Below are 25,602 nucleotides of genomic sequence, written 5' to 3' on the forward strand. Positions count from 1 at the left end.
CGTTTGTATTTTAACTGAACTTCTGTCATAAGAAGGGTGTCATCCTCTGGCTTCACACCGCCAGTTTATCAGTGACTCAATCATTTGCTATAAGTAGACACTTCCATTTCATGTAAGGAAAACCCTTTTTATTTAGCATTATTAGGAGGAAACTTGTGGATTGATAATGACTTTGGTCATCATCTCACATTTCCATTAGTGTCATCATCAGGTCGAAAATAACGTCATCTTCACTGAACACTGGTAAACCAATGGCATTCCCATCAGCCTCAGCTGTGCAATGTGTGTTGTTCTAATTACCAAAAGCTGGCCTTATAAGGAGATGAACATAATCAAACCTGCTCAGTAATTAGCATGTCAGCATGGTGACGTTGGCAAGTGCAACTTTACAGAGTTTCTTGTTTGTGTATATTATACCTTACTGTTGTATTTTCTACATTGCATTTACGTTTTTCTCTACACATAATGAGCTGCTGCCTTGCAGTTCACTCAAGTGCATAGAGTTTGCCTTAAAAATGGTAATTTGAATTAGATTGTTTGCTGTGTTTCGGTAAGCAGCAGCAATAGTCATTTCCATCGGAGATGTGATTGGGAAGCACATCTTAAAAAGGAACAAAAAAAGCCTTCTGCTGAAACATGACTGATGCAGTGCTATTTAAGCATATTTGATACACTGGATAATCAAGCCCACACATGGGAAAGTTGTATTATTTATAATACTATTGCCCCAGTGGTGCTGCTGCAGATCTTCACAGAAGGGCCATTAAAGTCCCTAAAAGAGCCATTAGACAGAATAAAGTAGCAGCCATTCAGAAGTCCCCTCCTGTGAGTTGCCAGAAAGATGATGACAATAGAGCGAGGGAGTCCATTTGTGTAATCTCCCGCTCCATCGCCACTGACTGGAAATATCTGGAAGAACTAAGACAAGATGATGAGAGAAGTCTGGTATTGTTTCCCACAGTGTCACAATAGTTGCTCTGGGACAAATGAGCCATCACTTCTTTGGTCCGTGCACTGAGCATTTCTGGTGATGTGTCACTGCTTTAGCTCACAGTCATCAGTCCAGGAAACACAGCTGCTCTGGGGGCTTCTGTTTGACGCCGTAATGGCCAAAAAAGAAGAAATTGTAACTGTTTCTGAAGCATTAACTATCACATAATACAGAAACAGCATTTGATATTTGCAGCATCTTGCATCATGGGACCTTCATTCCACTTATTTAATCAAAATATCCTCCAGGGAGCCTGGGGGGTAAAAACAACAACTCTGAACGTTTGACCCTGGCAGACCCTGATACTTCAATACAAGTGGAGTTCTGAAATTAATATTATATACTTTTTAAATAAAGGTAATGGAAAACTAAACATTGTAATGAATTATTCTGTACCCTACTGTTATGTAGATAGATCCTGGGGTAAAACAGATGGCATCAAGCTGCTGCTGCCTGCAAGTGTTCTTTAAACCCCCACCTCCAGAGATAAAATATTCTGCCAGGAAGTAGCTGCTTAGAAACTGCACATTAACCAAGTTTGAATTCTTATAATAATAATAATGATTACTTTTTTTATACAGCACTATAACAAGTTATTACTTCTGTATTAAAATTAGGACTGCAATGACTAAATAAAATATATTACAACAATACAAATTAAATGGAAATAAAATACTCAAAAGTGATTTAGAAAATAGGAAAAGCAATAACATTAAAAAGATAACATATGATGGAAATAAAATGATGTTCTTGCATTAATAAAAAGCATTTTTTTTCAAAATACCTTTGGAAAAGTGACGCACTTCACAAGTCAACCCTTGAACGGCACCATGTTGCTATAACTTACATGCAGCAAAGATGTGTCTATTTACACACCCATCTAACAAGTAGCAACATTAGCATTACATTGAGCATCTTTCTGGCCAAATGATAAATGAAAGGCTAATATTTGCTTAGTTTTTATATGTGCCAAATCCACAGAGAAATATGGATATAGCTGCTAGATGCTCCACATCACAAGCTAAGTATTAACTTGTTCTTCAGACTTGGGTTACATGGCATGAATACATTCAACTGGTGCAGTTGGAAAGAGGGTTGAAGAAACTTGGCTGAACTGATTAAATACAAAAAAAGCCTGACAAAAAAAGTTAAAAGAAGATAAAAAATGCTCTTTAGATGTGCAAAGATACATGCTACCATATACAGTGATTCCACAAGATTGATCCCTTTGAAATGAGATATAATCATTAATCAATACAGCCTAAACATTATAAGATATTTAAGCATTCACCTATCTGTGCAGTATGCCATCAAAATGTATATTTGTTCATGTATTATCTCGTCTTTTTCAAGTTTTATATTTACTGTGTTGTTTGGTAATCATGAACAAACCATGTGAGTAATGTATGATATTTTCAGCGGTGTTTCATCGCAGTATAATGTCTGGAACGTCACTAATGGTTTTTACCCAGAGCGGATACATCTTTGTTTAGCATTTGTAGCCTGGCTCTTCATATGTGTTAACCCCACCTTTGCAGATGGTGTCCTGCTGCTTTTCCATATTGCTTGGATTTACTCAGAACAGTGTGTCACCTTACAGAGTTCAGTGTATAAAAACCCTCGTGACCAACCCTCCTTCTCCTCCCTCTATGGAGCCTGTAGAAAACTCTGGAAAGAACATGTTCAGTTATATCTTTACTCTTTTTTTGTATTCCTGTTAAGCTTGTTGACGCAGGTAAACACCAAAAACTCCAGATGGTCGCTCAGCCTTTCAAGGCATCCTTGTCAGGTTACTGTAAATTACTCAATGATCACAATATTTGTCAAGGCAAAACATGTGAAAATATAGGAATGAAGGATGTTGGGATGCAGAGAGGACCCAACCTACCGTTGGTATAATGCATGATGACGTGTTCTGTAATTGACTGTGATTAATAGTTGCCATGGAATTGCTAATGTGCCCCAAAGGCAGAGTCGTATTAGCGAGTGATGATTAAATGTCCTCGCTGCGGCCCGCGGGGAGCTGTGGGCCGTGACAGTGTGTCAGAGGACAGCTGAGGAATCTTCCATCTCAGTCCTCATTTAAGGGCCACAACAGTTGTCTCGCCGGGATAATCTCAGGTCACATCTGATTCCGCTCACATTTAGCTCATTGCACTTTGTCTGCTCGAATTACAGGCCTGCTTGCTGACTATTAAACCAAAAAAAATAAGGGTGAGTCGTAATGACTTTGGTGACAATAGAGTGCTGCAGTGATGACGTATTATTTTGAGCCGACCCAGATGTTAGCATCGCAAGTGGTCCCTCGGAAGAAATCAAATGTTCCCGTTTCTTTAGCAAACAAATGTTTGATACTGAAATGTTTTGCTTTGCAGGATAAGCTAATAGTTGAAGCATAAATGCAAATGCCTCAAGTAAAAACACTGGGCTATAAATAAACTACATCACGCTCACTTGACTTCAGGTCACCAAGGCAGCTATGGTCCGGTGTGATGATGTTAGCTTGTTAGCAACGGCCATTTTTAGGACACGAAAAAGTCTAAGACATTCACAAATGTCATGTTTATTGATGTATTTTATGGCACAGAACAAAACATTTGAATCTTGTAAGCTTTTATAAACCACATACATTATTTCAGGCATCTAACCCAAACATCATTCTAAAAAACATTGACTTCAAGACAAGGGAACCTGAAAATGCTAAAAAGCCATTAGGTAATTATGTTTGCACCACTCATGGCATGCTAACATGCTCTACTAAGCGTATGAACATGGTGACAATTAAACCTTTCCAAGTATCAGCTTATGTTAAAATTTCCCCCTATTAGCATGTTTCAATGTTAGCATTAGCATTTATCTAAAAGTAATACTGTAAAGCCTTATTGATAGTCACAATCTTGACTGTTGAGAAAGTAGTGAACATAGTTTTTACTTTTATCTTGTTGTACATGAATTCCTATCTATTGCTTGTAATGCAGTAGAGAAAGACAAGTTAATAACATAGCTTCTCTATGACAGAATTCACAGTGTTGACATTTTAAGGTAGCAGGGACTTTCTGCTCTATCTATCATGTCATACATTTTTGTCTCGGGAACAAAGAAAATGTTTGTCCTTTTTAATGAGTCCTTCCAAGAGGAGAGGACTTGGCTAGGAGTAAAGAAAGAAACTATTCTCTCCCCTGTGATCGAGCAAATTAGATGAAGCATGATCCCTCGGAGTGTTTCTTGAATATTTACAGCAAAGGAGAACAGAACAAATGTTGTCCTGCTGACAAAACCAAAGTCACAATTAATGATGAAGAGAAAGCTTGTTTATCTGCCCATGCGCTGGCTCAGAGGGACAGTAGGGGTTCAAACATTTGCTTTTTGTGGTTAAAAAAAGAAATGCCTTTTGTTTATTGACGTGGTTTGGTTTTAGAATTGTGTTTCCTTCTTTTTTAAACCTCAAGGGAGCGTTGACAGACTTGGTGCTCCTCTGCTTTCTGTTTGGTAATTAGCATTTTTAGTTTCCCACTGAGCAGGAGGTTTTGTAAATTAAATGCATATCTCAGCCCTCTTTGTTTAATCTCCTTAATAGTCAGGCCGGTAGCACACTGCTTAAACTCACACTGAGGAGCATGGGGACTTTCTGAATACCTGGAGTGGAGAGGTTTTCTTTGCTGAATTAATCCGCTTGGTTGATGTTTCCTCAGAAGTGCTGCTGAGTACCACACATGCCCAGCAAACAATCTGCAAGCTGCGAGGAACCATGTCACATTTATTCCTGTGGTTTCCGGGGAGCTGTAGGTAACAATTGTTGCAGTTAATGAGTTATCTATTGATTTTTTTGTTACAAGATTGTGAAAGATTTGCTATAATTCGTTCCAAAGCCCAGGAGGACTTATTTAGTTGCCTCTTATGTTTAGTCAGCAGTATAAAGCCCAAAGGATTTTAAATCACAATAAATGGAAACATCCAATACTGTCTTACATTGTGTTATTGGAGCAGTCCTGGCATTTTTGTTTGTCTTATGATTAGTAAGTGGTTTCTGATCTGGCATAATTTGTCATTCCCTTTCAAAAAGCATAAGAGATCACAGTTGCAAAGTGTCGTTTTTCCTCTGATGGGTTCAGGGTTAAGGTTGAGGAATATTCCTAATTAAATTATAGGAAAATCTTAATCAGTTTTTGTCATTTAAAACCTTTTTATCTCTACAGGGTCAAATGTTTAAAGTGCACCGATCATGCTATTTTTAAGCAATAGCATAGGTCTCAGATATATAAAAAATATATATAAAAAACATGTCTATGAAGTGTTTTGTTAAAAATACCAAACAGATCTCCCATTCTAGCCATGCCTCATATCCCTCTATTTCACTTCCTGTTTCAAAAGTGCTGATTTGGGGTATAAAGCTTTAAAAAAAAAAAAATTGATAAAATAAAAAGGAGAGATTCTACCGGCAGATTCTGCCGTGATGAAACGCTATATCATGGATTATCAAGGATTATTTCTGAAACAGTATGGAGCTCAAAGGCTTTCTCTCTTGCCGGTGAGTTCCTTTTTATATCCAGCTTCTTCACACACATGCTCTCCAGTACAGGTTAGCTCTGAGTGTTAGCGATGCTAATGTAAACACCGACCATATTACGTCCAAAACAGTCGGGCATTGTTTCTGATAGCAACTTTCTGATAGTGCCGTGGGTCCACATTTCCGATATTACGTCATATCGGACACAAATCTGGATCAGCTCCGTTGTAGCCCCGTTTTTAGAGATTTGGGTACGGAGGAAAAGAGAGAGGGTTTTATTTTTATGTATAAAAGACAAGTGCATTTTGCATGATAGGTCCCCTTTAAGTTATACATGTAAAACTCTAGTATTTACCAGTCACAATTCCCCCTGATCTGCGTTCTCAGGATCAGCATTTTTGTCCAAAGTCATACCTGAAGATGAAAGTCTTATCCCGCCACACATCTTGAATCATAGAAACAGGGCATGATTTCCCTTGTTTTCAATTATTTTTTGATGAATTTCTAGATAACTACGTGGCTGCCTGAAGCCTTAGCTATGAGCATGGCACTGTGTTTACAAATGTCTGCCTGTGAACTCTGTCAGGGGCCTTTAGTCTGACAGATGGAGAATCTCTAAGCACACTGTCACTGTGTCATTCTGTCGCAGCAATGAGGTTTTAAGACAGGCCGACTTTCAGCAGCCTGGGTATTTTTGGAACAAACAATCAAACAGGATCAGAGAGGGTGTGCTGCAGCTCAGAGCTTCACACTTTTCCACATGTTGTTCATTCACTTATTAGTCGTGCATGCAGTAAGAGAATGCATAAACTCACAGGACGGTGATGTTTTCTATCTGAATGCAGAGTCTTGTTCTCATGTAAGCCTCAAACATCTAAGTAAATAAACAGATCAATGGGATATTCTTTTTTTTGTTGAGAAATCGACACTGCAGGCTCTCACTGCAGTATTTTCCCCTTCCAGAGCTTTCTCGTTATTCTTAAATGCATCACTAATGAACTCATCGATAAAATCTTAGAGCAGAGAATAATGACTCTCTATATGTCAGTGCTGAGTATCTGCCGCTGTGGTTCACAGGTTTTCACACTTTGAATTTCAAAACCCCTCTGGGGTTCCAAACTATTAGAAAATGGCTTTCATTTGTTCGCTGCTCCTGCTGCGGCTGGAAATAAGTTCATACTCAAAGTAATAGACCAAAGTTATTATAGACAATATCAGGAATAGTTCTTGAATACATATATATAATGATTACTCTGACTCAGGTTTCAACTGACTATTTTGTTTGAGCTCTCAAGATCTTGGGAATCAATGTTCTCCATCATGAATAAACTGTAAAATCCACAGAATAAAAATGTTGAGTTATGTGTCCTAAAATACACATTTGTTTTTTCTTGTAAGACGATGCATTCTGTTTTATCTCAACATTTAAGCAAACCTTAAATACAAAATAAGTCCACATTTGAAGGATAATACCACCCTTCTGCAAATCATTGGCCATATCAATGTATTTAATACATTGATATTACTCGCATATATGTCCATTAGGTGTTAGCTTAGCTTAGCTTAGCTTAGCTCAGCTCAAGGCCTATAAACAGGGGGGCACGGCTAACTTTGCTTTGTCTCATTTTCAAAAAATATTCTATGTGTGTTTTTCCTATCCTAGCCTACTATCACATTTCTCATGACAGGAAGTTCACAAGTTTAAAAAATCCTTTCCACATTCATTTGAGATTTTGCACCCACACATGCACACTGACTCATGTATAGTAGTTTCCCTATGACTCTCTTAGTGATCATACAAGGAAAGTGGGAGAAAAATAAAGAGGACAGAATAAGAGCTCATCCTCCTTAGTAATTTACTCATAAGAGAGAGAAGCATGATGTGTGTAAGAGTTCATTTCTAGGCAGCAATACCCCACAATGAAGGAGTGAGTCTCTACTCCATCACATAAGTGCTGTGAGAACTCTCATGACAAAGGAGTGGTGGAGAAAATGAATTTGTGCTCTGATAGCAATGCGTAGGAAAAACCTTATGACTGGATCTTCCCTCGGTGTGCTAAACGTCATCTTTAATGAGTTTCTATTTCTGGAATGTATTCATTCTCATGTATGAACATATCTTCTAGGTGATCTGGTATCCCGGGCCATGCACCACCTGCAGCCCCTGCACATCAAGAACTCCAGCAACGGGACCCCGGTCCACCAGAAGACCCCCAACACCACGGTGCACTGGGAGCCCGAGGCCCTCTACACCCTGTGTTACTTCATGCACTGCCCACAGATGGAGTGGGAGAACCCCAACGTGGAGCCCTCCAAAGTCTCCTTACAGACCGAGAGGTGAGTCCAACAGAAACCACAAGTTTAGGTTTGGTCTAAAACCAGGAACAGATTGCCAGAAAACTTGTTTGCAGTGGACCAAGAATCCATATCTAAGTCCAAGTAAATAATGTAGTGTTGGATTGGTTTTGGACATGCTACCAGAGGAAACTTCTGATCTATCTATATATATATATATATATATATATATATATATATATATCACACAATGCCATGTACAGTAGGTCTGGCTACCAATGTTGACACTGAAGTGGCTGTTTAATTTGTTGAGATAAACATCATTTTCCATTCTTTGTCGCCTACAAAATTATATTTTCATGTAACTCAACTGCAAAATCATTCAAGTCTTTCATATATGTGGTTGTTAAACCTCGTAAGAGAAATAAATGCATCCAGACTACTTGGTATTGTTCAGACAAAACAACTACAAGGTTTATTAAAAGTCCCCTCAAGGATCATTTGAACCCTTCTAAAACATTTACCCATGTTGGCTGTGATTTTTATGAGTCGTTTAAAATGGGACAAGCCACAGCATACACCAAAGTTTCCCAAAGAGCCAAAAAAAGAGCCATATTGATCCATTACATTGTGTCAATTAGCTAACTTGTACAATATGATATATTATGCTTTGCCTCCTCTCATCAGGCAATAAATCAAGCAGTAAGATGATTTATATCTGTGAGAAATGTGTGTGTAAGTCGAAATCCAATCTCCCGAAACATCCATCACCAACACACTCTACACACTGTAAAAGCTCTCCGTCTTGATAGGTAAACACATATATCCTTTCAACCATATTGCCTCTGTCAGTGAGAGCCGCTCCTGAGCTAGATTAATTTCAACTGGACTAAAAGGTTAGTACAGATATTTAGACTGTATAAGATGCTGCGTGGGCTGGTGACACTCCCCGATCAGATTGATGGGAACGGGACTTCACTGGGATGGACAGAATTTTCCATCAATCCGAGGAGATAAAAACTCCTTCCTGACGACCCTGGGGAGCAGTGGGAATGTCAGGCGGAGTGACATGTCAGCAGGCTCTCGGTCCCCGGAGAGAAAACTCTATTTAGCATTCTGCTGAAAGGTTGAAGCCGAGTAAAAAGTGGAATAAGAGTGAGGGGGAATATGATTATGTGAGTTAGGGTTTGTTATTCTCTTTTTAATACCATATTTTCTTGGAATTTCGACCACTGAAAGCACAATATAGAATAGTATAACATTTTAGGTCATTTCAGACAAGGCCTAGATGTATGTTTGCCATGCATTACTATTTATTTATAGTGGAAATGTGTTCTTCATCATTCAGGAAATTGTTTGATGGTTAATTTCCCTTTGGCTTCATGATGCTTGAAAGGTGGGAGGATGTTTTTCACTTCTACCCTTGATGAAATATCCAAGAAATGCCAGTGCTCATGCTAGTACTAATGGGGATTCTCATAATGACATGAAGCTTGAAATATGCCTTTGTAGGGGAGATAAATTGCTAAAAATATTTGTATTACTCCAATTGTTTTACATTGTAAGAAAGGTGAAGAATCTAGATGAATTTTAAACAGCAATTGAGCTGCAGGAGATTTAAGGTAGTGATATAATCTGTATTTTGGCCCAGACGTTTGCTTCCAAGGAGGGATTTCTGCACTGGCAGCTCTGGGTGTTGGTTGTCACTGCAGGCCTGCCGTCTGAATCATTGGATGAAATTCCCCTCCCTCTTTTTCAACAGCCAGATATGTCTTTTTGGGGAGGCAAACATCAGTTAAAGCATAAGCTCTGAGCAAAGGGAGGAGGTCTGCACATTAGTCAGCCAACTACTAAACACCAGCAGAGACCTTTCTTTTTTTAAAACCCTTGCCAGAGTTCACATTTCCTGGCAGACTGTAGGTGTAGAGACGAGGATAGCTTTGGTGGTGGAATCTGATTCACACAAAAGTCAAACACAGTGTGTCAATATATAAAAGCTGCTGCCTTGATTGTGCTCACAGTAAACCACAGAAGTATGTGCTTCTGTTCAAGAAATGTTAGAAATTGTAGTTGCCAAAGGGTCATGAAGGAATAACTTTACAGGGACCTTTACTGATGGGTTCCTAATATAATTGAACTGACTGTGAACATGAGATTGGACAATTTAATTTAAGATTTGTAAGGTTTCCTAATGTGCATCTGCTTCGTGGTTTTAAAAGCCCTAAAGGAACATTAGTCTTATTACATTTAAACTGAGATCTGGTGAGTCAGAGTTACTCTTCATTTCATTTCAAACCTTTCTTTAACCAGGTAGGTCCCATTGAGATCATTGATCTCTTTTTCAAGGGAGACCTGCAGCAAGTAGGTTACACATGAAACATAAAACAACATAAAACAATAAGGGACGTCATACATCATATTTACAGGGCTACATTTACATACCTATCCGGGCAATAGAGACCATGTACGCAGGAACAAGGGCCAGGGTGGTGACCCCAGATGGCAACAGCGAGGAGTTTGACATCCTGGCTGGGGTAATGCAAGGGGACACCCTGGCCCCCTTCCTCTTCATCATGGTCCTGGATTACGCGCTCAGGAAGGCCATCAGTGGACGAGAGCAGGATCTCGGCTTCACTCTAACACCAAGGAGGTCGAGACGACACCCCACAGTAGTCCTGACAGACCTGGACTATGCGGACGACATCAGCCTGCTCTCCGACAGCGTGGAGCAAGCACAGGAACTCCTGAACAGAGTGGAGTCAGAGTGTGCCAAGGTTGGCCTGAGGCTAAACGCCAAGAAAACTGAGGTTTTCACCTATAACATCTTACCGGAACATCCACCTCTGACAACAACAGAAGGCACTAAAGAAGTCAAGGACTTCAAGTACCTGGGCTCATGGGTCAACTCAACCGAGCAAGATCTTAAGGTGAGGAAGGCACTTACATGGAGGGCCCTGAACGGCATGACCAGTGTATGGAACTCCAACCTCCCCCGTCAAATCAAACTCAGCTTCTTCTATGCAACGGTAGAGTCTGTTTCTCCTCTATGGCAGTGAATGCTGGACCCTGAAGCCAACCCTGCAAAAGTCTCTAGACGGATGCTACACCAGAATGTTGCGAGCAGTATTTAACATCAGCATGAGTGTACATTTAACCAACTACATCCTGTACGAGGGAATACCAAGGGTGAGCGAGACAATTGCAGCCAGGAGAATGAGACTAGCAGGACATTGCCAAAGGCATCAAGAGCTGTCAGCCGGCAAATTGGTGCTGGGGGAACCAACACACGGGCATCGGTCACGAGGATGTCCCGCACAAACATACGTGGACGTACTCAAGAACGACGCAGGAGCACAAAGTACCAATGAACTGGCCAGATGTATGGAGAACCGGGATGACTGGAAGCGACGATGGAGGGCTCGTCTGAGGACGACCTAGAGAGAGAGAGAGAGATCGACATTTACAAGTACCAACAGTATTTCACCTATCTGAGCTTTAAAAACATGCAATATCAAATCAAGTTTTATTTATATAGCACATTTTTTAAACGATTTTTGGTCGAGCCAAAGTGCTGTACATACAATAAAAACACTTTACAATAAAAACACTTTACAACAAATACAACAGCACAAATAAAAAATCACACACAGGGAAATGTCAGGAGTCGCAATAGAACCAAATTGCTCAGTTTCAATTCTTTTTGAAGACTGTTCCAAGCAAGAGGAGCTGTGCACATAAAAGCTTTCGTACCTAAGTCAGTCCTTGCACTTGGCACATGTAACAAGACCACAGGCAATAGCTACCTGCAACTCTCTGTGTGATCAGAGAGCAGACATAAGATGGGAGTTTACCAAACATGGCTTTATATATGAACATGTACCAATGACTGAGCCCCGTACAGTAAGTGAAGCCAAACCTGCCCTGGCATACAGCTGCACTATAATGAATGTTCCCTGCAAACTACTGTAAGTGCATGTGCTTCTAAATGTATCCTGAATAGTTGAGTTCACAGGGTCAGAGTAATAATGGTTGAGTACAAAAAGGAACAATGTCAAGCTAGTGAAAGTGTTCTTTTTATCTATATACAACTTGCTTTAATAATAGGGACTTCCAAAGGCCTTTATAAGCCATATATACCAAAGACGTTCCTTTTGTCATCACTTCACTTATACAGATGTAAAGGATTGACTGAAGGTACACTGCCAGCAGATGGACTTCAATAACTCAGATCTATGAACTCCATCAAGTCCAGTAAAACAGTTTGTTGTCTTTGTTTTGTTAAAGAAAACGTATGTTCTCATGGATTGTGGGGGCGGATTTTGTCTACCTTTTGATAAGGATAGCTATTTCATAATGCTAAGTTAACTGATTAATAGTGATGAACTGACGTTAAATGTCTGATGAATGACTGACCTGAATGTCACTGCTGTTGCTCTGTGGGGGGAAAAGATGAATATCAGACAGAACAAATAAAGAGAGAAAAAGATGAGGTGATTTGCGACACACACACATTCTGGAAGTAAATTATGAAATAAGGACATGTCAGCCAGGCAAGACCCATTACTGATTTTGATTAAAGAAGGTAATAACGAGGTTGAGGGCGGTTGCAGCATCCATATCTCTTTCTCTTCTGGACGTGGTGAGTTATTATAGTAAGTAACAGATAAATCCCTTTATCTCAATAGTTTAAAGTAATTTTTTGTATCCTTAAATCCAGTTTTATTTCTCATTTTCCATCAGATGCATAAAAGGCTTATCTGTGATGCACAAGCAAAGAATGTATGTAAGATTTGCACATTTGAACACACTTTTGTTTCCCCCTCAGGCCGTTCCTGGTGCTGCCTCCCCTGATGGAGTGGATCCGGGTGGCGGTCGCTCACACGGAGCATCGAAGAAGCTTCTCTGTGGACAGCGACGATGTGAGGCAGGCCGCCAGGCTGCTGCTGCCCGGAGTTGACTGTGAACCCAGACAAATAAAGTAAGAATATTATGCTGTCTGGAGCTAGACTTTAACACCACACACAGACACTCAAAGCACCAGACACTTTTTACGCTGCTATGGACAGTCTTCGACTAATGCACATTTCTCAAAGTTATTGAAGTGACTGTTATTTTGTATATATTGATGGTTGTGCTTTTATTTATGTCTAAATATCTATACATGTGTCTGTAGATTGTGTATATATATAGGTATATACATATTTGTATATATCTTTGTTATATTCGGGATTGTGGAAAACGGTATTTCGATCTCTCTGTCTGTACCATAGGTCTGTACACACAAACTGAAAGATTGACAATAAAGTTGAGTTTGAGTTTGACTAAAACCTAGGCAATAGAGCAGGCAGGCAGCTGATTGGCTGTAAGCTCTGGGAGCAGGAAGGACAAACAAGGCAGATCGTGATCGTGACTCTGGGATAAATCTTCTCTCTGCATGTTTGTCTCTCCTCCTTTTCTCCTTCACACGGCCCAGCAGTCACAAAGCCTTGCACAATGTTTGTCGGTGACGTTGTTTCTGTGTCAGTGGGTTAAGAGTCAAATGTCAAATACTCACCAAGAAATAATAAATGAAACGGTTAGAGGTGTGAATTGCCAATTAACATCACTTTACATATGTCAGGTATAATTGTCTCGTAACATTTGACAAACATGATGAAACGGCTCCTCTGTGACCCAGTGGCAACATCAGCAGTGACAGCTGCTCACAGCTCGGATTAAGAGGCTTCAGGGGAGACAGGAACGAGTCATGAGTCATAGCAAAAGCCTTTCCTGGAGAAAAGCTACTTTAGGAATGAAGGGAAGTAGATAGATATAAGAACATTTGCAAAGAGCTCAATACTTAAATTATACTCAAACATCCCAGTGCAGTTATTATTATAAGTCCTGTTTCTGTCTCTTCACCGAGTGACCTTTTTGTTGATTGTTGTAATTTCTCCATTTGTTTAGTGCCTGTATTCGGTGCAAGTGTGTCTGCTTTAAAGCCTTGCCTTTGTAAAAGTAGAATTCTAATGGGAATAATAAATGTTTAAAGCATCAGTTGACCTAAACACAATTTCTCATGTTTTTCTAACAGAGTCTGGCCAGGGCTGGAAGAAGTACATACATATTTTACTACCACAGTGTAGAAGAACTTTGTTACAAGTAAAAGTCCTGCATTCAGAAGCAAGTACTTAGCAAAAGTATGAAAGTATTTGCATCAAAATATACCTAAATCACTAAAGATAAAAGCATATTAAGTTTATTTAATGATATATTGATTGCACGGCAAACTACTGCTGTGCAAAAAGTGTTTAAACTTAAAAAGATGAGGTTTAGCTACAAGTGTTCCCAGTCACTCACAGTCATTTTTCCTCTGCAGAGCGGAGGATTGTTTCTGTGCCACCAGGAAGCTGGACGCCGCCTCCACAGAGGCCAAGTTCCTGCAGGACCTGGGCTTCAGGATGCTCAACTGCGGACGGACGGACCTGGTGAAGCAGGCCGTGAACCTGCTGGGTCCGGATGGCCTCAACAGCATGAGCGAACAGGTCGGGAACACTTAACAACACAGAGCTACATCATTAACATCACACACCTACACAGCAGATTTTTAAGTATTACCTGGCCGTCCATCCCAGCGCAAACAGATGCTTGGCTCATGCAATGTTCTAAAGGTGTATGGCATGATACAACACACAAATACAACATCTGCATATTTGCTAAAGTCATAATTCGTCATTACTCAGTGAAGATAAAACCTGCTTAATATCCTAACTATGAACTAAACCCAACATTTAAATGAGTTTCAGCATTTCTAACGTCCATTAAAGAAACTCCATAAATACATAATGAGAAGGGCACATTTTGAAAGTGAAAATCTTGCTAAGGCATAATGCCCTAATGCAAAATGTTGATTTGGTTTGCTCCATCATTAAAAACCCAAAGATAGTTTGTTTATCACCACAAAAAAGCAGCAAATGCTCACAATTAAAATTCTGCAAGTAATCATCATTTGGCAGTTTTGCATTTAAAATAACATAAGATTAATGGTTTAATCGTAAAATAGTCTTTCACGATTACTAACAGCTTGCGGTATGAATCAAACATGAAATACAGAGGTTTTTCACAAACACACAAAGACTTATAGTTGTTAAATCCTGACTGTTTATCCAAAAAAATGGAGAGGAAAGGCCTGCTCTAATGGTCCATGTGTACCTGATACCAGAGGTGGGAGTAAGTCCTACATGTGCAAGTCATGAGCAAGTCTCAAGTCTTAACCTACAAGTCTCTAGCAAGTCCCAAGTCACTGTGGTGAGAGTCAAGCAAGTCAAGTCATTGCAATGCTCAGGTCAAGCAAGTCACAAGTCAAGTCATACGAAATTCTGATGAATAACCCCAGTTTCCGCATTTAAATCAGTTAAAGGAGACATGTCATGCTTTTCCGGTTATTACCCGTCCCCTTGTGTGTTATGAAGGTTTTTATGCATGTAAATGGGCTGCAGAGTCAAAACCCTCAAAGTGCACCCTGTTGGGAGTAAAGCTCTAACACAGAAAATACCTCCCCAAAACGCCTCGTTGGAACTATTTGACCTTCTTCCATGTTCTTCCTGGACATTGTGACGTGTGAACACCCAGTAGCCACGCCCATAACTATGACGCGAAACGGTCATGCGGTAGCCGGAACCAAATGGGCCAATCCGTGGAGCCGTTACATTACGTCCGCGGAGCCGTTACGTTAAGACCCCGCTGATTGGTCCAAATTGACCAATCCACGACTTCCTCACACACTCACTCAGTGCAGGCAGCTCTGCTGATTTCTCCTCCCTGGCTGCAGGCTGATAACAGACAGTTGGGATCGCGGCGAAATTCTCTCTGCAGAGTGCAGACCCATTCTCACAGCGTTTATCAACCTTTTTCTTACTCAATATCAAGCCACACTTATTGTTTTTACTTCGGCTGTGACTTTGTGTGTGCTCAGGGTGAGTTTGGCTGTGTTTCGCTGTGTATCGCTAAACAAGGAAACAACACCTCCACGGAGCTCAGCGCGATTCACAACGTCCCAACTGGTATATATACAGTCTATGGTCCCGACCAGAGCCCTAGAGAGATAAGAGTTACGACACTCCCATAGACCTCCGTTGTAAAAAATGGCGGCGCCTACTTCCGGGGTATGGACATCAAAATAGTTCAAAATATTGTCATTTGGGCGTTGAACCTCATTCACTTACATTACGGCGCGTCGATTAGTTCCAGAGGTAAGTTGCTGAAATATCGAACTCTTTTGAATTGTCAACTGTCTATATTGTATCAGAGGCCCTTTATGATGCTTATACTGGTCTTCATTTGTATATGCACAGCGTAATTATCTATATTTTATCTTGGTTGTTACAACCAATTTAGCTAGCATTGCCTGCTAGTTAGCTAGCGCGACTTCGTCAGCTTTGAAGGTAAGATTTCATGCAATAATGCAATTACAGCTGAAAAAGTACTTGGGTGTGTGTGTTTTTTAAATATATATATTTACCATTCAATAACGCAATCGCTGCTGTCTGTCTGTCCCATAGAAGAACATGACAGCGCAGCGCAACTATACTACGGACGTGACTGCCCTGGCAGTGACAGCAACATAGCCTGCTTGTGCTACCACACTTTCCCCTCAAAATATCGTTAAATAACGAAACTTATAAATAGTGCCAATCCATACAAAGTGTAACCACATCATGTAAATATGAAAGCAATCTTTAAAAAATAACAGCGTTGGTTTAATCTATGACTATTTTGACCATGTTTGTGCTGTTTTTGCCATAGAGAAGCATTGCAACGGAAGTGCGTTTTGAACTATCCCGGCATACATAAACCACGTGACCGGCTGGCGGTGACATCAAAGAGTGTCGTAACTCTTATCTCTCTAGGGCTCTGGTCCTGACCAATCGGAGCACACTGAGCTGCAGCGAGCCGTTTAGTGGAGAAAGTGAATACTGCTGAATACACATACTTTAAAGAGATGCTGTATGCGAAACCAATGTGAGTTTGGAAAATTGCACAGTATTTTTCTATTTTAGTATACCTCAACAATGGAATTATGATCAGTTGAAATGGCTATGACACCTCTCCTTTAAAATATTGTGGTTATGAAAAGTTTAGTTTTTATTTTCAACATAAACAGCAATGGAGAGTGGGGCGCTGAAATGATAAGTTCTAAAAGTGCTCTAAAGTGATAACAGGAGTACAACACACATATTTTACATCAACATGGGGCGGTGTTGGCGAAGTCCATAGGGACTTGGCTTGGCAACTGGAAGGTCATCAGTTCAAGTCCCGGCAAGACCAAGTGCTACCGAGGTGTCCCTGAGCAAGGCACCGTTCCCTACACTGCTCCCCGGGCGCCGTTCAAAATGGCAGCCCACGGCTCCTAACACTAGGATGGGTCAAATGCAGAGAAACAATTTCCCTACGGGGATTAATAAAGTATATCAAAAAACATGTTAAGCCTCCTGCCCTGGCTCCCCTTCAGCAGGGTCACAGCATTTCTCCATGGTCTGTCTAAGGTGCTCCCATATGACACTGTCTCTTTGTTTTCCTAACTGTGTCTGTGCACAAATACATATTGCATCAAAGCCAATAGTGTGTGTGTGTGTGTGTGTGTGTGTGTGTGTGTGTGTGTGTGTGTGTGTGTGTGTGTGTGTGTGTGTGTGTGTGTGTGTGTGTGTGTGTGTGTGTGTGTGTGTGTGTGTGTGTGTGTGTGTGTGTGTGTGTGTGTGTGTGTGTGTGTGTGTGTGTGTGTGTGTGTGTGTGTGTGTGTGTGTGTGTGTGTGTGTGTGTGTGTGTGTGTGTGTGTGTGTGTGTGTGTGTGTGTGTGTGTGATTAAACGAAAACGAATTTCTTTCATTTGGGAACACCCACATATGGAGTTGGCCAGATGTGTGTAAATTACTGTTCATGGTAATGCCGTTGTCGGACACACACAAACACACCGAACACACACAGAGCTGAGCAGAGCACAAACACACACACATATCATGCGCCTTAGCGACCGGACATCTCCTTCATAAAACGAGTAATAGGGGGACTAATCGGGCAGTTCGATGTGTGTGTGGTTAAAAAGTAGCAGCCAGGCGGAGTTACACTGCCTCCTGGTGCTGTAGCGATTTCATGAAGTGAATGAGAGTCCGAGTTCGAAATATATCTAAAATAATGTATGGACTGCCATTTCCCAACATAAACATAACAGTCTGCAATGAAACGGCTGTCTCCTGTGTGCTCCACTTCCTACTTGGCGCTCCAGTAACTTTCTCGTGCGAACGAGATACAGTATCTTTTTTCATTGCCCTTTAGGGGCTCCGTACAATACAAAAACAAATGCAAATATTTAATTTTAAAAAGTAAAGTCCTTTCGAGTCATCTGTCTCAAGTCTCAAGTCGCGAATACCAAGTCAGAGTCAAGTCAAGTCTTTTATCAATGTTAGTCAAGCAAGTCTCAAGTCCAAAAATATGCGACTCTTCTGACTCGAGTCAAGTCATGTGACTCGAGTCCCCCACCTCTGCCTGATACTGCAACACTTTTCCCAGACTGGGTTTAATTCCACCTTCGGGTCGATATTCAGTCTTACTGCATTCACGTGTTAATGGCATTTGGGATTGTCTACCTAATGGAAATATTGGTTATTCCTCGGGCTGTTAAGTGGAAGCTTATAGTGCAATCTGATTTTCTGTGGTGAGAAAGCCATTGCTTGTTTGAGTTCATTTAAGAAGTTCTTTCTACTCAGATACCCATATAAAGAATGGATGTGTGGACGGAGGCCCTTACCTCCATTTCGGTCACTCGGCAGGTTGATTCATTTCACATTCAGTCAGATTGTTTCACTGTTTTCAGTATTAACAGGTCCTTTTGAGTTTAACAAGTTGTTTTGACACTTTTCTCCCTGTAGTGAATCAAAAACGTGTATGTCACTGTGGTGACATACACGTTTTTGATTCACTTGTAAAAACCCAATAAATGGTGCAGTGGGCCAGGGAGCATTACATGGCCAATAAAGTAAAAGCTGTATTCTGTCATCACGGCTGAGAGGCATTTGAACTCTTCACAATGATCACCAGGGTCTGCCAAACATATCGCCCTTTAGCTGTCTGCTGATTAAGTGGATCGGCGTCCAGGAAATATTTAAGAATGAATCACCACAAAGGGATACCAGTCTTAAAGTGCTTCGCCGTGTTATGAGCGAGTCGTAAAAGGCCTTTGTTGAACATAATGGCCCAGATTTGGCTTATGATTGAAGGCTGTTTAATGGAAGCTTGCCCACTTTAAAACCGGTTTTGTTTCAGACCAGTACATCTGATAAATGGGTAAAACTCACCACCTGCCTTTTTATAGAGAATTATTTTGTTATGTTTCACTTTGCAATAACACTTAAATGAGCCTTCACATAATGTCAGGCTCAAGCAGGTGTTAGGCATCGCCTTCACTTTGGATCCAGCCCTTTATATTCATGGTACTCTGCCCGATAATTTGACAGATAGAAATGAGATTTCCTTACTGAGAACTCTACCTATTATTGCAAATGTATAACAGTTTAATGTCGGAAGACGCAGCCCCCAAGCATAAAGCAATGGAGAGACAGGGTAGAAAACGTTATACAATAAAAGGATTACAGCAGGATTAAAGATAGAAACAGATAGTGCTGAAAGATGGTCCCCATTAATACCAGAACTCTGGTCACACCTCTTTATTAATTATTCTATTATTAATTTGATTAGAATTGTTCTATTCTCTTATTTAGTTCACTGTATTCATATTATAAATGGGTTATTGTTAGGATAATATTGTGGTCAATGCATTGATGGTAAGAGAAGGGCAGTTTTTGAATTGTGCTTGTATTTGATAGAAAATCATTATTACCAATGAGGTAGTACAGTATGTCCTAATAATGTACAGAATAGACATGCATTGATGTATCTAGGATACAACAAGTTTAATTGTACAAGCATCTCCTCTTGTAGTTTGCACTATGTCTGTAACAAATAAAAAAGATCTTAATGCACTGTGTGCATATGGTGGAATTTAGAAATATAAAATATGATGTTAGGAGTGCAGCTTCTAAAATGTATTAGATCCACCAACAACTTCTACTGTACATAATTTCTGACATATTGCAAGGTAATTGGCATGGATGTAAGGAATGAATACCGGGCATATTTTAGTGTGATTTTTAGTCTTGGGGCTGATTAGTATCCAGCAGTGAACATGCACATATGGCACTTCAAAGGTTCTCTTTAAAAACTATAGAGAACATTAAGAGAGATTTGTCCTGGTTACCTATAGAACTAACAAGCACAGCCGTTGGTGCGCTGCTAAAATATCTGCTAATAGTCTCTAAAGGGCTTCATGCTGAAATCCACATGTTTCATGTTCTAGTAAAGAGAAAAGACCAAAGACTCATGTGTGTTTGTTAAGTGTGATAATGAATCAACATGCAAATAATTAGCTGTTCATCCATAAAAAGAGCACTTGAACACAGTCATTTGGGAATGAACAGACAAAAAGCAAACAACCTTTTTCACAGAGAGAACATGTTATAAAACACTATATTTAGTTTGTTTTATATCTGCCAGTGTAAGTAGTTATTGTAGTTATTGTAATTATACTATAACGAAGTCTGTGGTCATTTTTTATTGGACGATAATTTCACCACGTCATAGTTACATTTTTTTTTCTCCAAAAAAGTTAAATATTCTGGAGCTGTTTTGGATCCATCTTGATTACTATTTATGTATATAATTAATCTAATTTATGATGATCCAAGCTCTGCTTAAATCTTCTGTTTTGGGCACTGTTATCCTCAATGAAGTCTTTGTGATTATGTGAAACACATTTACTTTTTTCAAATATATATCTTTCATAATATAACTTTTGTTTACAACTGAAACTAATTCCCTGGAAATCTCTATTTTAGATTTTTCAGATTTAAAGAATGGCTCAATAAAGCTTGTTTACTATTTGGAAATTAAATAAATTCAGTTTGTGATTGGCTGCAAACAATCTGAAAGACTCACCCTTCCTCTACAGAAGTACATTGTATAAATGAATCCCCCCCTCTCTCCCACAGGGGATGACCCCCCTCATGTACGCCTGTGTCCGTGGTGACGAGGCCATGGTTCAGATGCTGCTGGACGCCGGCGCCGACATCAACAGTGAGGTCAGTGCTCACCAGATGCCCTCAAAATGTCACATAAATTCCACATTTTTTGTTCCAAAATGTTCATTTACATTTGTTGTGAAAACGATGAACCCCCTTTGTGTTGCTCTCTCTCTCCCCCCTCTCTGTCTTCCCCCCCTTCCTGTCGGCATGCTCCCCCTTCTCCTGGCAGCTTATTACACCAAGTGCACCGATAACAATAAAGGATAGAGTGAAAATAGTGGTGCAGGAATGAGTCCAAAAACCCAGAAATGAGTCAGCATTTTACGACTTCCGGTTCCCATTCTCGAAGTCAACTAGTTTTTGAACGTGTTTTTGTTAGATGCATGAAATCAGGTCTGTGGTAAATACAAGCTAAAGAAATTTGTTTAGGTTTACTTTACACAACATAAAATGTCAGACAATACACGACAGGTGTATTAAAAACAGCGGATGCTAACAAGTGACTAAATGAGACTACTTAACAACATCACGCCAAACATTAGCCGCCTTTAGCTTAGGGGCCGCAACGTAAAGTTATGTGACCGTCATGTAGTTTCTTTATAGCCTTTATAACATTAGCAATTTACTTCAAGTGAATGCATTGACTCTTAAAAAACTATAAATTGGTGTTAACATGTGGAGATTATCCTGCTGAACGATATGTGTAAGGATAATAAATAAATGTGTGTTTGCCACAAAGCTTATTTTCTGCAATATTCTGAAATGCAATGGAAAAATATCATTGCATTGTCATAACGGAGCCCTTGCGATGTTAACTTCCAGGTCCTTACTGCACCACTCTATAATCCACTGATAGTCCCTCAGTGTACCAGTTACTTCATTCATTTAGTAGCTTTGAACCGCATCAATAATGCATTACTGCTGTACAAGTGTGTGCACTTAGTGTAACCTGCTACCACACGAAGCATGACATTCATTACACTTGTGTTGAGCTCTGAGCATTCAAAGTAACAGTCAGGCTTTGTTAATATACATCCTGATTCTGTCTCCATCTTTTTGTTTTGTTGTGATTTCTCCATTTGTTAAGTGGCTGTCTTCAGTGCAGATGTGCTGACTCTAAAGCAAAGCGCTACCTGAGTCTATCTCATGGAATAAATATTTTAAGAATCAGTTTAACTTAATTACAATCAACACATTTTTTCAAGGATGCTTAGCATGTGAAAGATTATTTTTGAAAGTCAATTTCAGTTGGAAAAGGTTTGCTATGTCTAGATGTGTTATAGTAAAGAGCATTGTTATTTTCTAAACATGCTTCATTTGGTGTTTAGAGCAAAATAGCTGTAACCTGTGATTGGTGCCAAAGGAAGTCATTTCCACATGTTGTGGGCTAAAAAGCCTAAAAGGATAACAAAAAAACTCCACCACAACACCAACATTTTCCACAGACTTTATTCTCATAAGGTTTTGTGGGGATTTAGAAAATAGTGGTGGTGGTAAAGAAAATCAGGTACGAGGTCACTGAGGTAAATTGGCGTAATACATTTTTTAAATCACCAATCACCTCAACTGTATCAAGGTGTTGACGGGATTCTTTAAACCTTGACATATAAAACAAAATGTCTCAATACGCCGCAGGGCAAGTGAGAAACATCTTTCTGATTGTAATTTGGTGAACTGAGCCCTTGAGTGAATGAAATTAAGTTGCATAACACTGATTGAGAATTCCACTATGTAAAACCTTTTGTTGAAATACTTCTCTAGAGTCATGATATTTTACAGTCTCGGTGTGGCGGCTCAATCCCCAGTTACATTTGAGTCGCCGAGAGGCTAAACTTGGCTTTAAACTGTGACGCGTATTCGAAAAGAAAGTCCATGTTGAAGCAATATAGTTTTAAGGATATTTAATAAACAAAATCAAAACATAGTAACTATGGACAAAACGGTCAACAGAAAAAATTACAGCACAAGTTCACCCTCTGTCATGTGCACTCCACATCAAACAGGTGACTTATAAACCAAACCACACCCATGTGACAATTACCGGAAGTGCTCAACAAGCAAATAAAGGTGACGTAAATAATAATAATAATACAAATAATGAACTTGAGCTAAGTAGTGTTATGGCACCTACACTCGGTTTTATCATAAACTAATTAATAATTCATCAGCGTGAATAAAACAACACTAACAGTCCCACTGTTGTTTAGCATCAGCGCTCTGATGAGATGTGACATTACATTAAACGTCTTTTGAAAATAGGCCGTCCTCCTGGCAACATTTAGGAATCATTTCTGCAATTCACTCTGTGAATTGAATGGCTGTTTTACTCCAATGCCGCTTTGTTCATGAGTCAGCACCGCCCGTCTCCACAGTGTTTTCGGTCTATGCCAATGTTGTGTTTTCTCTCCAGTTTCATTCCACTTTGAAATGAAACACTTCAGCTCGGCAGATAGTGGGGTCAGTGAGTTATAACTAGGAAAATATTCACTTAAGGGTTAGGATAGAGACGTAGAAGCTCAAGACTTTTCTGTAAAACTCAAAAGGGGAATTCTCCCTGTGCCACCCTGCCCTTCTTTGCTTACACTTCTCCTCCTGCACACACTGCTTCTCGCTCCCCCTCCCCCCCTCTATCTCCCACCCTGAGCTGTGAATGTTAATGGCTGTATATCTCTCTCCCTGAACTTCACCTATGACTTCCCAGGTGCCAAGCACAGTAAACAAGCACCCCTCAGTTTATCCTGAAACGCGCCAGGGGACGCCTCTCACTTTCGCCGTGTTACATGGACACGTGCCTGTTGTGCAGGTAGTGACAATTCTGACCTGTAACCCTTAACCTGTACCCCTGAAATCTGCACCAATATATAATGATGATTATAATTATGGTGCATCACATTAATAACAATATTCAATGCCATATATCCTTTCCATTTCCCATTCTTTATCCTATATCTGCAATAATTATGTGAAAGAGAAAAAGGCAAACTCTCCAAATTATTATATATATTTGTATTAATGTATGCTTTTATCATGTGTAGTCATCCAGCCCGCTGCTTTCACCAGAACTGATCTCAGTATTGGTCCAACAATACCTCCAGAGGCCAGCCTGATTTCAGTGTTTAGTTGTTTTCTTTGAATATATAATGCACTGCGTTGCATTCATTATTATATGAGCTGACACTTGCTGAAAGCCTGATGAGCAGCGTCACCCTCAGGATTTTTTTCAATTATTAATCAACACAGTTTTTTTGATAGAACAAGAAACCATGTTGCTCCTCTCTCAGCTCAGGCATGTCATCCCCAACAATAAGAAGCTGATGAGGGTAGGAGAGTGTTTGGTGTCCACAGTTCATCTCTAAATGAGCTGGTTTAGGTTTCCCATAGTTGAGGATTTCCCTGTTTTGCCAACATGAGTGTAACATAGCGTCTCTCCCTCCCTGCCCTCCCTCCTGGTTTGTTCCCCCTTCCCTGCCACAGTTGCTGCTGGATAACAGAGCGAATGTGGAGGGAGCCCTGCAGGATGGGGCGGAGAACTACACGGAGACCCCGCTTCAGCTGGCCTCTGCTGCAGGTACAAGCAGCTAATATGTTATATTTTTAGATTCCAGGCGTTTATATGACCCAAGTATTCTTGTTCTTGGCTTAAAGGATTAGTCATCACATGCTTAGCCCCCCAGAAGGCTTTCTCACTCTGCCTTAGTCATCTAATTAATTCATCACTTTCAATTACTATCTGAGAATCATGAATGCACTGAATTTGAACTGCTCCTCCTCATTGTTGTGTTGCTGTTCAGCCACTTCTGAAAGATCCTGCGACAGATATTTATATTCCGTCAAATGTATTGTTAATCTGACTGGATGTATCTGTCAAAGCAGAAGCAAATGCGCATTTGCACAAAAGTTTGACACCTGGGGGAGTGTATTTGCTGTCTCTCCAGATAGTTAGAAGAGATCCTTTTAAATATCATGCTAAAGCTAACAGCTAGTTAGTTTAGCTTAGCATAAAGACTGGACACTGAGGGAAACAGCTAGCCTGGCTTGTTCAAATGTAATAAAATAGACATACAAAAACTCACAAAGGAACACTTTAATGGGTTTAATTTGCACAAACTGAAGAAGTCTTGTCAAAGATGAGGTAGCCAGGCAACCAGTGGAAAATCCAGCGAAGAAATACTCTAGTAGGCTACATAAACACTTCTAACACTTTGAAAAGATGAATTCCCAATTTGTATTAACAGTTAAATAAAATGTTCAGTTTAGTGGTGCTTGAAGCATATTTCTTTCCTTTGGACAGAAACAGGCTGACTGCTTTCACCTGTTTCCTGTCTTGATGCTAAGCTAACAGGCTGCTAGCTGTAGCCACAAATCAACCTGACAGAAATAAACTGTTCCTTAAATACTTCACATACTGTATTTACCCAATGATTGTCTCTTTATTTAGAATAAAGCCTTCTGCGCTGCTGCTGTCCTATATAATTTATTCCTAATTGAAGTGTGTTCAACATAAATTAAACTTAACAAGTTGACATACAACAGTGAATCTTATTTTGACCTCACGAAAAGTGTAGGCAGCCGCGTTGCCACAGTAACAACTGATTCAAAACACACAGCCTCAGATAATGAACACTATTAACATCGTGCTCATTAGATAATAAATAATGCAGAAGAAATAAAGACCATAATTCCAGTGCACATTTAGA

At 40.0% G+C, this 25,602-nt stretch overlaps 1 protein-coding gene across 3 annotated transcripts in view; it reads left to right on the plus strand.

Annotated features, from left to right (window-relative positions):
* LOC117552442 (ankyrin repeat and BTB/POZ domain-containing protein BTBD11-A) overlaps positions 1-25,602 on the plus strand; it is a 178,104-nt gene that overhangs the window by 137,091 nt on the left and 15,411 nt on the right. For 2 of the 3 annotated variants that reach the window (XM_034225851.1, XM_034225852.1), the window contains exons 3-8: positions 7,625-7,835; positions 12,619-12,771; positions 14,152-14,317; positions 20,873-20,962; positions 23,607-23,708; positions 24,380-24,473. In XM_034225851.1, coding sequence (XP_034081742.1) covers positions 7,625-7,835; positions 12,619-12,771; positions 14,152-14,317; positions 20,873-20,962; positions 23,607-23,708; positions 24,380-24,473 — 816 coding nt within the window. The remainder of the gene's footprint in view (positions 1-7,624; positions 7,836-12,618; positions 12,772-14,151; positions 14,318-20,872; positions 20,963-23,606; positions 23,709-24,379; positions 24,474-25,602) is intronic. The other variant, XM_034225853.1, reaches the window with a different exon arrangement.

The sequence above is a fragment of the Gymnodraco acuticeps genome, unplaced genomic scaffold, assembly GCF_902827175.1.
Source record: "Gymnodraco acuticeps unplaced genomic scaffold, fGymAcu1.1, whole genome shotgun sequence".
NCBI lineage: Eukaryota > Metazoa > Chordata > Actinopteri > Perciformes > Bathydraconidae > Gymnodraco > Gymnodraco acuticeps.